Consider the following 17,871-nt stretch of genomic DNA (forward strand, 5'->3'; position numbering starts at 1 on the left):
GCTACTCCTGGCCCCTCTGCCTCAAGCAGACTGCCAAAGCCTCTGCAGTGGTTGGGCAACTCTGTGGCTCTGACCAGAGCCTGCAGACCGCCTCTTGGGGTCAGGGCCGCCCAGATTGCATCCCATTACCATCTCAGGGAGGAAGAATTTTGCAACAGCAGTTCCTGCCCTGGAGAGCTGGTGAGAACTTCTCCTTAACAAAGGCAGCAGGGAGGTTGAAGCGGGGTGGGGGTGGGGAGCGGTGGCGGGGTCGGGGTGCAGGGAATAGAGGGAGTGAGGGGCAGAGCTGGGGCTATGGGAGCAAACAAGGCAATAGAATCATCCCTGCCCTAAAGGACAGTGGTCCCTTCCTGGAGGCTAGACTTACTCAGACACATTTATTAGGGCCGGTTCTTATTACAGCAGAAGACATCATATTCTAGTAGGACCTCCAGCGGGAAGCTCAGACCTACCTGATGAACTGATGGGGGGAGGGAACCCAGAAGAAGCCTATGCTCTAAGAGGAAGCAAGATGCTCTGGGAAGAGAACTCAGGAGGAAATCAGGGGCCAGGTACGGAGGAGCTTGACTGTCTCCCCTTATTTGGGAGAGATGGAAGGGCAATGTTGAAGACCAGCCTCTAGCTCAACACTGCCCCCCAAAGAGTCCCACCAAGTCCAACAGAGAGCACAGAAGCTCCACAAAGATGTTGGGAAGCTTGTTAGACCCTGGGGACCCTCCAGCCAAAGGTTCCACAAGGGTCACCATAGTCCATCTCAGAGCATGGCACTGCGAGGGCACCAGTCCACCAGAAAAGAGCCCAGGGCACAGGTCTAGCCCAGTAGCACCAGAGGCACACCTAGGGGATGCCTCCAACAGATTCCCCCATATTTCTGGGGAGCAGTCTATTGGGAATAAGCCCTGCATGAACACACGGGTCTGAGCCAGTGCAATCTGGGTTATCACTGTTGACATGACTTAATTTGTGCTCACAGGCTGGGGGGTGCCCGGGAAATTTGGGTGACATAATTATTTCTTTAAATCAGATTATCACTCAAATGCTCCAACATACATCAGTTCTCTCACTCTGTCAGTTTATTCAGTGCTCAACAAAACGATATCAAGCACCTAGAGTGCGCCAAACTCTGTGTGGGATAGCTTTGGGGAGACAAAATTTCATATATATATATATATATAATCCCTTCTTTCAAGAACCTCGCAATGTGGAGGAGGAAGCCGTCCTACTGATGATTATAAATCCCTGAAATTGATGCCATCGTAGAGGTAAGCCTGGGGATGCAGAGAAGCACAGAGAGGGGTGGCAGTGCGTGGAGGTGACGACAGGGCTGAACTGGAGAGGAGAGAGAGTCGGCCGGCCCAAGAAGGTGGGGAAAGGGAAAAGGAACTGTGTGCCAAAGCCCAAGAGGAACCAGAGCAGCTGTAGTGGGGGAACTTCGAGTTGTTCCCTGTGGCCAGAGTCAAGTATTCCAGAGGGCATGGCTAGAAATAAGGCAGGAGAAGCATCAGAGGCAGGGGCACCAAGTGCCCAGATCAGAAATTTGGCACTGACTGAGGGCAACTGGGGTCCTTGAAGGGCTGTAAGAGGGAAAGAAGGTAATAAAACTCACGTTTGAGGCACATGGTTCTGATAGAGAGTGGAGGATGGATTGAGAGGGGAAAGACTTAAGGCAGAGAACATTTAGGAAAATAGTGATCTGGTCATGGTGGTAGCAGCAGCAGCAGGAACCAACAGTGCCAAGCACCATTCTGTTTTGTAAATATAGACTCATTTCATCCACATGACAACCCTATGTGGTGAGTGCTCTAATTATCCCCATTTTACAGATGATGAAACTGAGACCAGTAAGACACAATAACTTGCCCAAGGTCTACAGCCACTGACATTGCTGGGATCCTAACTCAGACAGATTTGCTCTGAAATTCAGAGGCGTCCCACGATGAATCCAGTAGCTTAGGTGAGAGAGTAAAGCGGGGCCTAACTCGTCAATGACGATATTGAAGAGGAAATAATACAGAAAGATGTTAGAGAGATGGCCTTGGTAGAGAGGAGGAGCAAGGTGAGCCTAAGGGGCATGCCCGTTCCCCCGTTAAGGAGCAGGGGCACCCATGTCAGGGAATTGGTGAGACCAGTTGTTTTTTTTTTTCCTTTAGCCACAGAGTTTATTGTTTGAATATTTGCAACTATTATTCTATACACAAATGTTAATTTCTTACAAAACCCTGTATTCCATATTGCTGGGTCACTTCACTCTCCATTTTATGCCATATTTCCATCAAAAACTATTTCCCTAAATTACAATGTGCCTGGTTGTATGTTGTTGTTCAGTTGCTAAGTTGTGTCCGACTCTGTGATGCCATGGACTGCATAGCCCACCAGGGTCCTCTGTCCATGAGATTTCTCAGGCAAGAATACCGGAGTGGGCTACCATTTCCTTCTCCAGAGACCAGTTTTCTATATGTTGAGTTTGCAGCATCTGTGGGACCTCAGGGTAGATTTCAGGAAGTGGTTGCATGTAAGAATTTGAGCTTAGAGAGAAGCTTAGAAGAGAAGCTGGGAACTATAGGTGTGGGAGACACTGCCCCAGACTGGGTAGGGGCTGAAGCCAAGGAGGCAGGTGGGCTGGTCTAGGGAGAGCAGGGGGAGACAGGGGCCAAGGCAGACTCCAGGGAACATCCATATTTGAGGAATGAACCAATAAACAAAGCAACAAACAAGACCAAAAGAGTTTCTCAGAGAAATAAAAGAAGAATGGAGTTAGTGGGGTGAAATGTTGCAGAGATCAGATAATGTATAGTATCCATTTCACCATAAATAAAGTTTAAAAGCATACAGCAGATTGGGAGAAAATATTTTACCATAATTGACAATTATGAGACAGTATGAGTGGATAGGGTAACAGGTCCTTATATAGGAGAAGGAAATGGCAACCCACTCCAGTGTTCTTGCCTGGAGAATCCCAGGGACGGGGGAGCCTGGCAGGCTGCCGTCTCTGGGGTCACGACTGAAGCGACTTAGCAGCAGCAGCAGCAGCAATAGGTAATAGGAGAGTACATAATAATAGGAGAGCACACCGGAACAGTCTTTTGAAGAACGATGAGTAGTATTTATCAACATTTAAACATGCACAGTTATGACCCAGCAAAATTGTACTTAAGTTACTGAAGCATACAAATTCCCAAAGACCTACATCCAAAGATGCTCATAATAAGAACCTAAATATTCACCTGTAAGTGTTAGTAGCTCAGTCATGTCCAACTCTGCAACCCCTGACAGGCTCCTCTGCCCATGGAATTCTCCAGGAAAGAATCCTGGAGTGGGTTCCCATTTCCTTCTCCAGGAGATCTTCCTGACCAGGGGTCAAACCCGGGTCTCCTGCATTACAGGCAGATTTTTTACCACTATGTCATGAGGGCTTCATTCATCTATAAGCTAATTACCAAATAAATCATCTTATATCCTTGCCATGGACCATGATGTCATCACTGAAAAGAATAAGATGGATGTATATGGACTGATGTGAAATAGGAACGTGATACATTGTTAAAGTGAAAAACAACATAACTAGTTTAACACTCTTAACTATGCATGGGGAAAAGTCTGGAAAGATACAGGTGATACACCTGTACACAAGATACAGGTGAACAGAGGGATGGAAAGGAATCCAATTTCACTTTATATGCTCTTGCATCACCTGTATTCGTTACAGTATGCCCATTTTATTTTATAATATTAAAACAGCTTTATTTAAGAGAAGGGTTTACTGGGTTTAGCAACTCTAGGTTATTGGGAACCTTGGCAAAAGCTGTTTCCGCAGCGCAGTGGGAAGGAAGCTGGTTGCAGTGAGTTAAGCAGTGAACAAGAAGTTGGTGAAGTGGATACAGCAACTGCTCGCTGTGTTTTCAAGAAGTTTGCCTTTGAAATGGAGGCAAATACTCCTCCCAGGGGGAGAAGTAGCTGAAGGAGTCCTAGAACAGAGGAAGGGAGAGAAAGACAAATGCAAGTTCAGGGAAAGAGGTGGTTCCAGGAAAGAGAGGCAGAGGGACCAGGAGGCAAGACCCTCGAGGTTATGAGAGGCAGTGGGTCCCACCGGCAGGTGCAGGAATTCAAAAGGAGAAGAAAGGATACTTCTCATCCTGCCCCTAGAAGGAAGGAAGAAAGTGTACACATAAATTCAGCACATGTGTCAGCTGGGCGGTGGGGTTGCTTGCATCTCCCTTATAAAGAAGAAGGCATATTTTGAAAATGAGACAGATATGGACTAGGCAAACCACCACCTTCAGACTCCTCTAGAAACCGTTAGCCAGGAAGGTGTGAAAAGTCCCAGTGCTATTACAGAATTGCCAGGTAGAGCCTTGACCTTTAGTCAGAGTCCCAGGACAGACCTCGTTGCTCCTCTGTGGGGACACCTCCCCTGGTGGGCCTCCTGAACTTCCCCCTCGGCAGCCCTGGGTCAGAAGGTTCCACACAGAAGCTGCCTTCTCCTGTCCAACATCCCTGACAGCTACCAAGCCCTGGGTCACCGTGGAGGCATCAGTGGCTACTCCAATAACAGCAGCAGTAGCGACAACATCAGGCGGGTGAGCAGTGTGGCCTTCGGGCAGCTGGGGACATATTCTGATAGAAGGAACTTGGAAACGTCATTCTCTTCCTGTGAGTCCCCTGAGAACCGAAGTGATGAATTACAGAAACAAAATATTTACGTCTTCACTAAGGCAGCTCAGTACAAATGAACCTCCTACAGTAATAGAAATGTCCTACAGGACATCTGCACTCTCCAATATGATAGCCAAAAGCAGAGACATCACTTTGTCAACAAGGGTCCATCTAGTCAAGGCTATGGTTTTTCCAGTGGTCATGTATGGATGTGAGAGTTGAACTATAAAGAAAGCTGATTACCGAAGAATTGATGCTTTTGAACTGTGGTGTTGGAGAAGATTCTTGAGAGTTCCTTGGACTGCAAGGAGATCCAACCAGTCTATCCTAAAGGAGATCAGTTCTTCATTGGAAGGACTGATGTTGAAGCTGAAACTCCAATATTTTGGCCACCTGATGCGAAGAGCTAACTCATTTGAAAAGACCCTGATGCTGGGAAAGATTGAGGGCAGGAGGAGAAGGGGACAACAGAGGATGAGATGGTTGGATGGCATCACCGACTCGATGGACATGGGTTTGGGTGGACTCTGGGAGTTGGTGATGGACAGGGAGGCCTGGCATGCTGTGGTTCATGGGGTCCCAAAGAGTCGGACATGACTGAGTGACTGAACTGAACTGAGTCACATGTGGCCACTGAACACTTGAAAAACTAAATTTTTTATTTATTTTAATTAATTTAATTTTAAGTAGCCATATGTGACTAACCTCGTTTTCCAGGGGACCACATGGAGGCCCAGAGAGAAATGACTTGTCCAAGCTCACCCTGATCTTTAAACAGCAGAACCAGGACTGGAAAACAGTTCTGTATTCACCCCACCATCTGTAGGCCTGCGGTGGGCTCAGTGGAAATGAAATCAGTCTAATGAAAATTGAGAAGTAGGCTGCTTGGGAACTCCCTGGCAGCTCAGTGGTTAGCACTCCATGCTCTCATTGCCGAGGGCCTGGGTTCAATTCCTGGTCAGGAAATTAAAATCCCACAATCTCACGTTATGGCAAAAAGAAGAAAGAAAGAAAGAAAGAAGTAGACTGGTTGGGAAATGTCAGATCTGGACTGTCCTTTCTATATCCAGTTGTCTGGGACAGAGAAGTACTTACAGGAGCTCAGAAACCTAAGGCTGGGGTCCAGCCCCTCATTGCGGTGGACAGAATGCCAGATTTGAGGTCAGGTTAAAAAAAAATGTCTTAAGAACTGCTTAAAACTCAGTTTATCTGCGTCATTCTAGGTAAGTTGCCTAACTTCACAGTCTCGGTTTCCTCATTCAGAAAATGCATATCTCATGCAGCTCCTGTGAAGATTAAATGATACAGATTCTGAAAAGCACTTTTCTTGGATGCTAGGCCCTAGCAGGCACTCATCATTAGAGCTAAAGTGACGACTGTTATTTCTGGTCAAAGCAAATTAAGATATACCTGGAAGTCAGCCTGGAAAGCAGACATGCTGCTTTCTCTTGCTTGGCAATGTAGTGGGAGAGACCCCATGCTTTTAGCTGATCAACTATTTCAGTAATAATAATACCAATAATAAATGCTAACCCTAAAAATAAAAAAAATAAAATAAATAAATGCTAACCCTGTGCTTTATGTATGTCTTAAGTGTTTTATAGGTAATCTCTCCTTTCATCCTCAGCACAACCTGGTGAGTCAGAGTCTACCATTGAGTCTAAAATGAGTCTCATTTTACGGATGAGCAAACTGAGAATCTGAAAGGAAAAGTCGCTTGTCCAGAGCAGCTAGGTTAGCAGTGTTCTTCACTGCTGCACTCAGGGCCTCTCCCCACAGGTCCTGGGTCTCTGGGTTTACCATCACCTGACCAGGAGTCTCTGGGTTCTTCAGCATAGTAAAGAGAAAGGTGACAGAACGTTTGCTAAACGGTTGGACTCAAAGGTTCTTTCCTAGGGGTAGGCAGCTAAGATGAGTTTTCCACAGGCTCTGAGTACCCTGTGGGCCCTGGGATGCCTGGGGCAAGAGGCCAGGATAACAAGTAGCAGAGGGCCTGGGGAATCAATCACTGTAAGGGTAAGGACTTGGGAGGGTGCGGTGAATTAATGTTCACAGCTCCACCCAAATTTATCCTTCCAGTTGTTATCAATAGCAAATGTGACAAAACATATGCTTGGTGTCATCTGTTTTCAAAAATGTATTTGAACTTGGATGGGATTTTAACCCTTACCAAATGTCTTTCTTTCCAAATGAGATGGTCTCGATTCCAAAATTAGTAGCTACTACTGACCCAGTTCCAAGTGGACAAATCAATAAAAAAATATCAATGCCCTAAGAGAGGAGCATGGTCAGAGAGGATGACTGGGGAGTGAGGAGAAAGACAAGAAGAGGTGAACAGGGCACCCATGTGGGGGTGGAAGTTGAGAAGGGCGTGGCGTGGAGAAGGAATTTATGAGGATTTAAGAACACCGGGGGTGTGTGGGGTGGAGATGAGAGGCCAGGGAAGAAAACCACCAGACGTGCCAAAGGCTAACGCTCCATTTCTGGTGCCTTCAAGAGCTGTTCCCTTTGAGATGGGAAAAATGTTGAAGGGCCATAGAACTGCTGGGGGGTAAGCACGGGAAGCCCGACACAACTGGAATGCAGGGAGAAACAGGCAGGGCAGCTGAAAGAGCCCGGGGCTGCTGAGCTCAAGGCAAAGACGAGAAATCTGTGCCAAGCAGGGCCAACTACTTCCTTTGGGTGGGCCTCAGTTTCTTCATCTGGGAAATGGAAAGATTGGCTAGGAAACCCCTTCCCAAAATGAACTCTGCCAGTTCATAAAAGGACGACTAGTTGTTAAAGAGCTGACCTGGGAATTAATTATTCAAACTATCAAAAGCATCCCGCACCCTCAGGGGCTCCACCCCAGAATTGAGCAATATAATCCACCACTCACTTCCTCACTGTGTTCTCAGCACCGCCGCCCTTTCTTCAGTCAGACACATCTGCCTTTCCTGGAGGTGTCCCACAGGTGACAAGCCCAGAATCATGGTAAGTCTTGAAACACCCACCCCTCCCACCTTCCAGACACTTCTCTGTTCTCTGTCCCCCTTGACACCCAGGCTCCATTTGTCCCCTCCATCTATCCCCACACCTCTCAGTCTTTCCATTCTCTCTTTAGACCACCCTGGCCTCAAAGGGAGAGCCTCTGCTCCTCTTCCATACCCCTCTCTCCAGCAAGCACCTAGGGCAACTCACTGCCCACCCTCTTTTCTTCCCGCTCCCAGCCAGCTCTCCCTGCCTTGGCTAGAATTGAGTCTGAGCCAGATCCTAGTGAGGCTCTCCTTCCCCATATTAAACACAAATATGTGTGGATTCTATTTCTAGAGAGAAAGAATACTGGAATTGTATTCAAACAACCTGGACTTTGTTGCGTTATTATTGTGTTGCTGCTGTTAAACAGATTGCCTTAAGTATTTGGGCTCTTCTAAGTATAAAACTTTTGTGAAATAAATTAGAATCATGCTTTTCATGGAGTCATTAGGGGGCTGGCAATTCCACTCAGTGAGGGACTTTCCTGTTTGGTTACCAAGGACATAATTGGGTGCCTACCAGCAGGGAGCCAGTCAATTCAAGGACATTTGGTTTATTATTTCCTGTGAGGGTTGTTTTTTTCATCCTGGGTCTTATTCACTTATTTGTTTTCATTTTCAGCTGCACTGGGTTGTAGCGAGCGGGGGCTGTTCTCTAGGTGCAGGAGCTTTTCACTGCAGTGGCTGCTCTTAGCGCAGAACATAGGCTGTAGGCTCACGGGCTTCAGGAGTTGTGGCGCACGGACTTAGTTGCTCTAGGGCATGTGGGATCTTCCTGGACTAAGGATCGAACCTGCGTTCCCTGCATTGGCTGGTGGGTTCTTAACCACTGGACCACCAGAGAAGTCCACAACTGTATTTGAATCATTGAGTGGTGATTTGTTGTTGTTGTTTTTTTTTTTTAAAGAAGCAGATCTGTGGACTGAAAATAGCATGTGAAGTCATTCACACCTAGTTGAAATTCTGGCCGTAGCACTGAGAGGCTCTGTGGCTAAAAGCTGGTTTCTGAGCCTTGCTGTGCCTGTCTGTTTGTAACTGCCGAGCAAGACCATGTACCTGCGAGGCACAAATCGGATCTCAAATATGCATCTCCCTTCAACTGTCAAACATCCTCACCAGAGACGGGTAAACCAAAAAAGAAACAAACAACAACAAAACATTCCCCTGCCCCAGCCTCCCGTGGCCGGAGGTCATTGCCCTGGCCTGGTTCCCATTTCTGAGTTCTCTACCTTCTGTCCTGACTTGCGTGGTCGCGCCCTGGTCCCTGAGACTGAGCCTTCGTGTCTAGTAATGGGAGCTCACCCATACACCTACAGCCCATCTCCTGCACAGCTGAACACTGGATTATCCGGAATGAGGACTGGGCTGTGACAACTTGCTTGGCTGTTGCTGCTGCTTCTGAGAGAGGCAGTTTCTGTGGCTGCCCCACCTCTGCCTTTTCGCAGCTGATGCTTGTAAATGTTAGGTTCTTCCCTCTAAGGGCACAAGCTCTCTGCATCCATCGTGCTCTGTATCCACTCTCAAAGGTGGGTCTTCTCTTAGGTCATGTGTTCCCTGAAGAGCATCTCTGATCATCAGCTCCCAGAAGCGACCCACCTTGTGATTTCATTACTCTGGGCTTCTGAGAAAACTTGGCCTTGACCTTGGGATGGCAGAGTCAGTGGTTTCTCGCAGGTTTTGCAAGCAACACTGGCTGAGCCAGCTGTACTAGTCACCTCCCTCACTACAGTCCCTGTCTCCTGGCCAGGCAGGGCCCCATCTTTATCATCACATCTTTTAGGTTCATGGACTGACTTAATCTGCTCTATTTGTGATCTCTGTGTTCTGAGAAGGCAATTTATCTGGCCCCCATCACTAGCAGAGAGATACCATCTCAGAAAAGGGAAAGTTAAGAATTCTTTCACTCTAGAGGAAAGGGGCTTTGTTCTTCTAGTTCCTCGTAACCTCATTCTTCCTTCTTCTTTGCTATGTATGATTAACAATAACAGTTTCTTCTGCTAAAGAGGAGAACTTCCTAGGACTTTCATGTTGACGATGATGAGGATGATATTACTGATTTAATATTTCTATTTCCTTTACACTTATGTTGTTGTTGTTGTTTATTAGCTAAGTCGTGTCCGACTCTTTGTGACCCCATGAATTGCAGCATGCCAGGCCTCCCTGTCCATCACCAACTCCTGGAGTTCACTCAAACTCATGTCCATTGAGTCGGTGATGCCATCCAGCCATCTCATCCTCTGTCGTCCCCTTCTCCTCCTGCCCCCAATCCCTCCCAGCATCAGAGTCTTTTCCAATGAGTCAACTCTTCATATGAGGTGGCCAAAGTATTGGAGTTTCAGCTTTAGCATCAGTCCTTCCAGTGAACATCCAGGACTGATCTCCTTTAGAAATCCCATGGACTGTAGCCCGCCAGACTCCTCTGTCCATGGGATTTCCCAGGCAAGAACACTGGAGTGGGTTGCCATTTCCTTCTCCAGAAGATCTTCCCAACCCAGGGATTGAACCCACAACTCCTGCATTGGCAGGCAGATCCTATATCACTGAGCCACCAGGGAAGCCCAATACACCTTTTTTCTTTTTTATTGAAGTATAATTGATTTATAATGTTGTGCCAATCTCTGCTGTTCAGCAAAGTGACTCTGTTACACACACATACACATTCTTTTCTACACACCTTTGATTCATCTGTTGTAATTGAGATATAATCCACATGCGATAAAAGTCACCCATTTACAGTATACAATTCAGTGGGATTTTGTATACAGACAGTCCCCAACTTACAATGGTTCAACTAACAATTTTTCATCTTTGCAATGCTGCAAAAGTGATATGCCTTAGCTGGAAACTGTTCTCTGAATTTTGAATTTTGATCTTTTCCCAAGCAAGCAACGTACAATAAGATACTCTCTCATGATGCTAGGCAGTGGCCATGCAGTCAAGAGAATAAACTCATGAAGTCTTTTGTCTCTGGCTGTTTTCACTTAGAATAATGTTTTCAAGGTTCACCCATGTTGTAGCCTATATCAGTTCTTCATTACTTTTTATGATTGATTAATATTCCTTGTATGTGTATACCACCATTTGCATATCCATTTATCAGTTGATCGGCATTTGAATTACTTCCGCTTTTTGGCTGCGTGCTGCTGAGAAGATTCACATACAAGTTTTTGTGGGGATATACGCTTTCAGTTCTCTTGAGTATACTAGGAGTGGAATTGCTGGATCATATGGTAACTCTATGTTTTAGCTTTCTTAACAGCTGTTTTCCAAAGCAACTGTACCATTTTATATTTCCACCAGCAGTATATAAAGGGTTCAACTTCTCCACATCCCATCACCATCATTATAGTCTTTACTTTATTATTATGATCATGATACTCCAGTACTCTTGCCTGGAAAATCCCATATATGGAGGAGCCTGGTAGGCTCCAGTCCATGGGGTCACTACAAGTCAGACACGACTGAGCAACTTCACTTTCAGTTTTCACTTTCCGGCATTGGAGAAGGAAATGGCAACCCACTCCAGTGTTCTTGCCTGGAGAATCCCAGGGACGGGGGAGCCTGGTGGGCTGCCGTCTATGGGGTCGCAGAGTCGGACACAACTGAAGCAACTTAGCAGCAGCAGCAGCAGTGAGTATAAGGTAGTTCCTGAGCCTTCTTATTTTGTATTCGTCTCTTTAACACTGGGTACCATGTTGAGGTGAGTTACAGACTGGCATAGGGTCACAGGATGGCCATATCTTGTTATAAAGAAATGACATGATAGTGATACAGTTTGTGGTTCAAAAGGAAGCTAATTCAGTAGCTGGTCACTTTAGTTTATTTCCTTTTGGAAAACTGGGATAATATTTCAGAGTGGCTGCAGCTTCCCACGAAAGCAGGTTCTCTGCTACCCCCATAACAAGGGCAGAGCCCATAGAAGTTAGCTAGGGATAACCTGTGGTGGGGTTGGGGGTTGCTGGAGAGTCAGGTTTGGAAGAAGGCACCCGTGAGCAACACAGGAAGGATCTCTGTCAGGATTGGAAAGCCACGCAAACAAGAATTATGTGTCTCCACCTGCCTTTCCTGCTTCCTGCTGGCCTTCCTCCTTATGCTGGGAACATACTGCCTTTCTCTGCTCACCCCTGCATGGCAGAATATGCCTGCTCAGAGCTCCCAAAACAATCCGCTGCATTTCCACCCATATGGGAAAATCAGTCATCCACCTGCTCCTGATTTTTAATATACTTTTTCAAACTACACAAGTGTTCCCAGAGGAAGCCTCCCACATCAAAAGAAACACTCTGGGTGGTACAACTTCCTTTTAGCTTGGGCATCCTGAAACCCTACGCTGCTATCACTCAGATTGTTTTTCCAGAACACTTCATTTTATTTTCTTCCAAACTTTAAACTTTTTACTTTGTATTGCGGTAATAGCTGATTAACAATGTCGTGACAGTTTCAGGTGAACAGAAAAGAAACTCAGCCACACATATATGTGTATCCATTCTCCCCCAAACTCCCCTCCCATCCAGGCTGCCTCAGTGAGCAGAGTTCCATATGCTATACAGTAGGTCCTTGTTGGTTATCCATGTTAAATATAGCAGTGTGTACACGACCTTCTGAAAGTCCCTAACTACCCCTTCCCCCCACCCCCAGCCCCAGCAACCATAAGTTCATTTTCTAAGTCTGTGAGTCTCTTTCTGTTTTGTAAGTAAGTTCATTTGTATCATTTATTTTTGTTTCCACATATAAGGGATATCATATGATATTTTTCCTTCTCTGTCTGACTTGTTCCACTCAGTATGACACTCTCTAGGTCCATTCATGTTATTGCAAATGGCATTATTTCATTCTTTTTAATGGCTTTAGGTAATATTCCATTGTATATATATATACATCACAACTTCTTTATCCATTCCTCTGTAGGTGGACATTTAGGTTGCTTCCATGTCTTAGCTATTGTAAACAGTCCCACAATGAACACTGGGGTGCGTGTATCTTTTCAGATAATGTTTTTCTCCAGATATATGCCCAGGAGTGGGACTGCAGGGTCACACGGTAGCTCCATTTTTATCTTTTTTTTTTTTAAACTTTACAAATTGTATTAGTTTTGCCAAATATAAAAATGAATCCGCCACAGGTATACATGTGTTCCCCATCCTAAACCCTCCTCCCTCCTCCCTCCCCATACCCTCCCTCTGGGTCGTCCCAGTGCACCAGCCCCAAGTATCCAGTATCGTGCATCAAACCTGGACTGGCAACTCGTTTCATACATGATATTATACATGTTTCAATGCCATTCTCCCAAATCTTCCCACCCTCTCCCTCTGCAACAGAGTCCATAAGACTGTTCTATACATCAGTGTCTCTTTTGCTGTCTCGTACACAGGGTTATTGTTACCATCTTTCTAAATTCCATATATATGCGTTAGTATACTGTATTGGTGTTTTTCTTTCTGGCTTACTTCACTCTGTATAATAGGCTCCAGTTTCATCCGCCTCATTAGAACTGATTCAAATGTATTCTTTTTAATGGCTGAGTAATACTCCATTGTATATATGTACCACAGCTTTCTTATCCATTCATCTGCTGATGGACATCTAGGTTGCTTCCATGTCCTGGCTATTATAAACAGTGCTGTGATGAACATTGGGGTACACGTGTCTCTTTCCCTTCTGGTTTCCTCAGTGTGTATGCCCAGCAGTGGGATTGCTGGATCATAAGGCAGTTCTATTTCCAGTTTTTTAAGGAATCTTTTTAAGGAACCTCCATACTGTTCTCCATCGTGGCTATACCAATTTACATTTGCACCAACAACCAGAGCAGTCCTTCCAAAATAACGTTCAGAAAGTTGGACAAAAGAATTCATCTCTTAGCTTTATAGTCAAGCTTTGATCTTTTTCTAGGGATCTAACCCAGTTAGATTCCCTGCTTAATTCCCTAGGTTGAAAAATGAGTGGTACCTCCTGTTTCTGACATTAAAATTAGCTTCAACGGTCAAATGCTCACCACCAAGGATCCAAGACAGTATGTTCTCTAGGGATTATAAGGGGAAGTTTCAACAATGGTTTGGGCAATGTCATGGAAAGTGATAAGAACCTCTCTGACATTGAAAGAAACTAGATGCTTTTTGTGAAATCATTTTTTCTAAATGTGTCTCCAAAACCTTAGAACTTTAGTGACTCCTTGAAGTGAAAGTTATCTCCATATAATATACAAGCTAACACAAAGAATTCCATCTGAGATGTACAAGTTGTTGGGCTAGAATCTGGGGAGGTTTTACTATGCAGTAACCCTGATCTCTCTTCTTTAGGCTGAAACAAAATTTACTTCAAATATAGAAGGATTTAACTGGGAAAATTACAGCGATGAAGATTTTGGCAATTACAGTTACAACACTGACCTGCCCTCTATTCTAACAGACTCTGCCCCATGTCGGCCAGAAATTCTGGATATCAATAAGCATGCTGTAGTCGTCATCTATGCCCTGGTCTTCTTGCTAAGCCTCCTGGGAAACTCCCTGGTAATGCTGGTCATCTTATACAGCCGGATTGGTCGCTCTGTCACTGATGTCTACCTGCTGAACCTGGCCATGGCTGACCTGCTCTTCGCCATGACCTTGCCTATCTGGGCCGCCTCCAAGGCAAAGGGTTGGGTCTTCGGCACACCCCTGTGCAAGGTGGTCTCACTCCTGAAGGAAGTGAACTTCTACAGCGGTATTCTACTGCTGGCCTGCATCAGCATGGACCGCTACCTGGCCATTGTCCATGCCACACGCACGCTGACCCAGAAGCGGCACTGGGTCAAGTTCATATGTTTAGGCATCTGGGCCCTGTCCGTGATCCTAGCCCTGCCCGTCTTCATCTTCCGCAGGGCCATCCACCCACCCTATTCCAGTGCAGTCTGCTATGAGGACATGGGTGCCAATACAACGAAATGGCGAATGGTGATGAGGGTCCTGCCCCAGACCTTTGGCTTCCTCCTGCCCCTGCTGGTCATGCTGTTCTGCTACGGATTCACCCTGCGCACGCTGTTTTCAGCCCAAATGGGGCAGAAGCACCGGGCCATGCGGGTCATCTTTGCTGTCGTGCTCGTCTTCCTGCTCTGCTGGCTGCCCTACAACCTGGTCCTGATCGTGGACACCCTCATGAGGGCCCATGTGATTGCCGAGACCTGTCAGCGCCGCAACGACATTGGCCGGGCCCTGGATGCCACCGAGATCCTGGGCTTCCTGCACAGCTGCCTCAACCCCCTCATCTACGTCTTCATTGGCCAGAAGTTTCGCCACGGACTCCTCAAGATCATGGCCATCCATGGCCTGATCAGCAAGGAGTTCTTGGCCAAGGATGGCAGGCCTTCCTTTGTTGGCTCTTCTTCAGGGAACACGTCTACTACCCTCTGAGACTCACCATCGGGCTCCTCGCTTCCCCTCAGCATCATCCCAAGCCCCATGTCCTCTGGCCGTTCACAGTCCCATGTCAAGGCAGCTCCCCATTGTGGTTACAGGAAGTTGCTGAGGCCATGTCCCTAATAGGCCCCCATCACATGGACTAGACAGCCTGTCCTGGGCCCACCTCTTGCTATAATCACCATGTCAACTGATAGAGCTTGGTGCATCCTACCACTGAGCCCACAGTGCTCTATCTTCTGGCAGACATCCTTTGAAGATATTCTTTACAATGATTACAAAAAGTTCCCACTATTGGGAACCATTAATGTAAAACACCATTGGTTACTTCCCTAACTCTCCCTTTCCTTGTCTGTCGGCAAAGTCCCCTTCCCTTGAGAGAGGCTGAAAATGACAGACACTCACTTTCCAAGATTCCCTTAAGATAGGAGTGGCCGTATCATCTTGTTCTGATTTGTAATACTTAAAAGCAATAGTGTGCTGGTAAACCACTCTCCTGGGGGAAAAAATGTCTTGATTTGTAGCATTTGCTGTGTGCCATGGTGTATATAAACACTCCCACCATAGCCAGTTTCAAGGGTGATGGCATTTAGCAATGAGTTCAAAAAAATCTAGAAAATGTAATAATCAACTTTCACCGTCTGGTACAAACTGGTTTTAGTGCATCATTATCTAAGAGGAAGTCTGCTGGGGCCAGAAGACACCTGGAAAGTGTTCCTAATTTGAGAGAGAGTGACATATCCTTGGTTCTTGACTTTGAATATGGTTGTAGGATAAGTTCTGTTGAGGCAGCCACTTTGTAACAATGATGCAAAAAATATACCCAACACACTTAGGCTGATGGAGTCAAACAATAAAAAGAACCTGAGAATAAGAGCCCAAAGTAAACCACCATAAATAATCAAATGAATTTTAACAAGGATACCAAGACTATGCAATGGGAAAAGGATAGTCCTTCAACAAACTGTGCTGGGAAAATTAGATATCCACATGCACAGAATGAAAATGGACCTTTACCTTACATCATACACAAAAATTGACTCAAAATGGATCGAAGACCTAAATTTAGAACCACAACTATAAAACTCTTTGAAGAAACCATAGAGGGAAAGCTTCATGTAATTGAATTTGGCAATGATTTCTTGGATATGATGCCAAAAGCACAATTAACCAAAGAAAAAATAGTTTAACTGGACTGCATTGAAGTTTAATACTTTTGTGTGTCAAAGCCAGACACAAATATTATGTTTCCCGTTATATGAAGTACCAAAAATAGTGACATTCATAGACACCAGAAGCTAGGGAAAAGGGGGATGTGGGGAATTATTCTTTAATGGGTCCAGGATTCAGTTTGGAATGATGTAAAAGTTCTGGAGATGGACAATGGTGATAATTGAACAACAACATGAATGTACCTAATGCCACTAAGCTGTACTTTTTAAAAATGGTAAAATGGTAAATTCTGTGTTAGTGTATTTTGCCACAGTCAAAAACAAACAAAAAAATCTCGTTCTAAAAAGGCAAACTTGATCCACTGGAACCACCTACTTATAACTTCCTAAGTGAGATAATTAAATGTCTATTTTGTGTAAATTACGTTTAGTTGGGTATTACATTACTTGCAACAAAAAGCACCCCAAGTGCTACAGAGAGGTCTGGCAAGGGTGAGCAGAGGTCCTCAATGAGGGTCTTTATAATAAATAAATCCTTTTGCTGTTTATGGAGTACATAGAGAGAAGGTCTAAAATCAAGATGGCGGCTGCTATCTCCTCTTTCTTCCCCAGCCCAAGCCTCCTGCTGCTGAACACATATTACAGAAGGAAACATATCCTGGGATCTTCCTGTGCATCTTGTTTCCCTGGGTGAAACAGTAGTCAAGAGGGTCAAGGGTGGGAGGACTTAGAACTGCCTAGAAAGTCCACCAAATCAGCTGGATTGTGTAGCCAAAAGTCAGAAGGCTCTCCTGAGGTCAGCCAGTGACTCCCACTTTGAGTCCCCCTTCACTCTCTTCTCTCTCCCACCCAAAACACACACACACACACACACCCATCATTCAGGTTTGACAAAATGCCACACTCATGCAGAACGGGGAAAATGACTATGTCACCCAGACAAAACAAACAATTGATCTCATTTCTTCAACCGTATTAAGAGCCTATTGTTCCAGAGCTTTGGGTAAAGCAACAATCAAAACAGACTGAGCCTCACACTGGCACAGCCCCTGTTCACAGGGCTTGACTCTGAAAGGGCTTGGACGGGAGGGCCTCTGGGTCCAAGCAGCCTGCTAAGACAGTAAGGGAGCAAGGGGAACTAAACCACACTTTTACCAGCTTCTGATCACTTTCATGTTAACAACTCTCTGACCATTAAACTGAGGAGAGAGTAGCCTTGGCTATAGCACAAGACCTCTCCAGCAAGGCAGAAACAAACCTCAGAACTGAAGTGCTCAAGGGACAGGTGACCACCACTCCTAACTCAGGAACATGCTTTTCCTTTTGCAGTCAGCAAGCGGGCTCAATTCACCAACAATAACCCCTCCGTTCCAAGCTCACTCTGCCAGGTACTGGGCTGAACTCAGGATCAAGCATGACTTAGCTGTTCTGGCTGAGCTTCAGAACAGCTTCTGATTCAGCAAGAGGAAAAGGCAGGGGAATGTGTTTTTACCAAAGCCCCTAGTTACCAGAGGAACCAGTGGTGTCCTAACTGGACAAGGCGGACTAAGTGGACAGCTCTCTGTGATGACTATTGGTGGGAGGAGGCCACCCTGGTTCCAGGAACTCTGCTCTTTCCTTCTGGAACCAGGGCTGGAGGAA

At 45.7% G+C, this 17,871-nt stretch overlaps 1 protein-coding gene across 4 annotated transcripts; it reads left to right on the top strand.

Annotated features, from left to right (window-relative positions):
* The first annotated feature begins 161 nt into the window (after nucleotides 1–161).
* On the top strand, nucleotides 162–16,651 carry CXCR2 (C-X-C motif chemokine receptor 2). Of its 4 annotated transcripts, none has more exons than XM_070772061.1 (4): nucleotides 162–180; nucleotides 1,191–1,262; nucleotides 7,551–7,626; nucleotides 13,964–16,651. In XM_070772061.1, exons 3-4 carry the CDS (start codon nucleotides 7,624–7,626, stop codon nucleotides 15,050–15,052), a joined length of 1,092 nt encoding a protein of 363 aa, XP_070628162.1. In that variant the 5' UTR covers nucleotides 162–180; nucleotides 1,191–1,262; nucleotides 7,551–7,623; the 3' UTR covers nucleotides 15,053–16,651. The 4 variants fall into 4 exon arrangements, with proteins under 4 accessions (XP_070628162.1, XP_070628185.1, XP_070628172.1 ...); XM_070772084.1 differs by having other exon boundaries at nucleotides 14,073–16,651; XM_070772071.1 differs by having other exon boundaries at nucleotides 163–180; nucleotides 1,191–6,289.
* The last annotated feature ends 1,220 nt before the right edge of the window (nucleotides 16,652–17,871 follow it).

This window comes from Bos indicus, chromosome 2 (assembly GCF_029378745.1).
Source record: "Bos indicus isolate NIAB-ARS_2022 breed Sahiwal x Tharparkar chromosome 2, NIAB-ARS_B.indTharparkar_mat_pri_1.0, whole genome shotgun sequence".
NCBI classification, from domain to species: Eukaryota; Metazoa; Chordata; class Mammalia; order Artiodactyla; family Bovidae; genus Bos; species Bos indicus.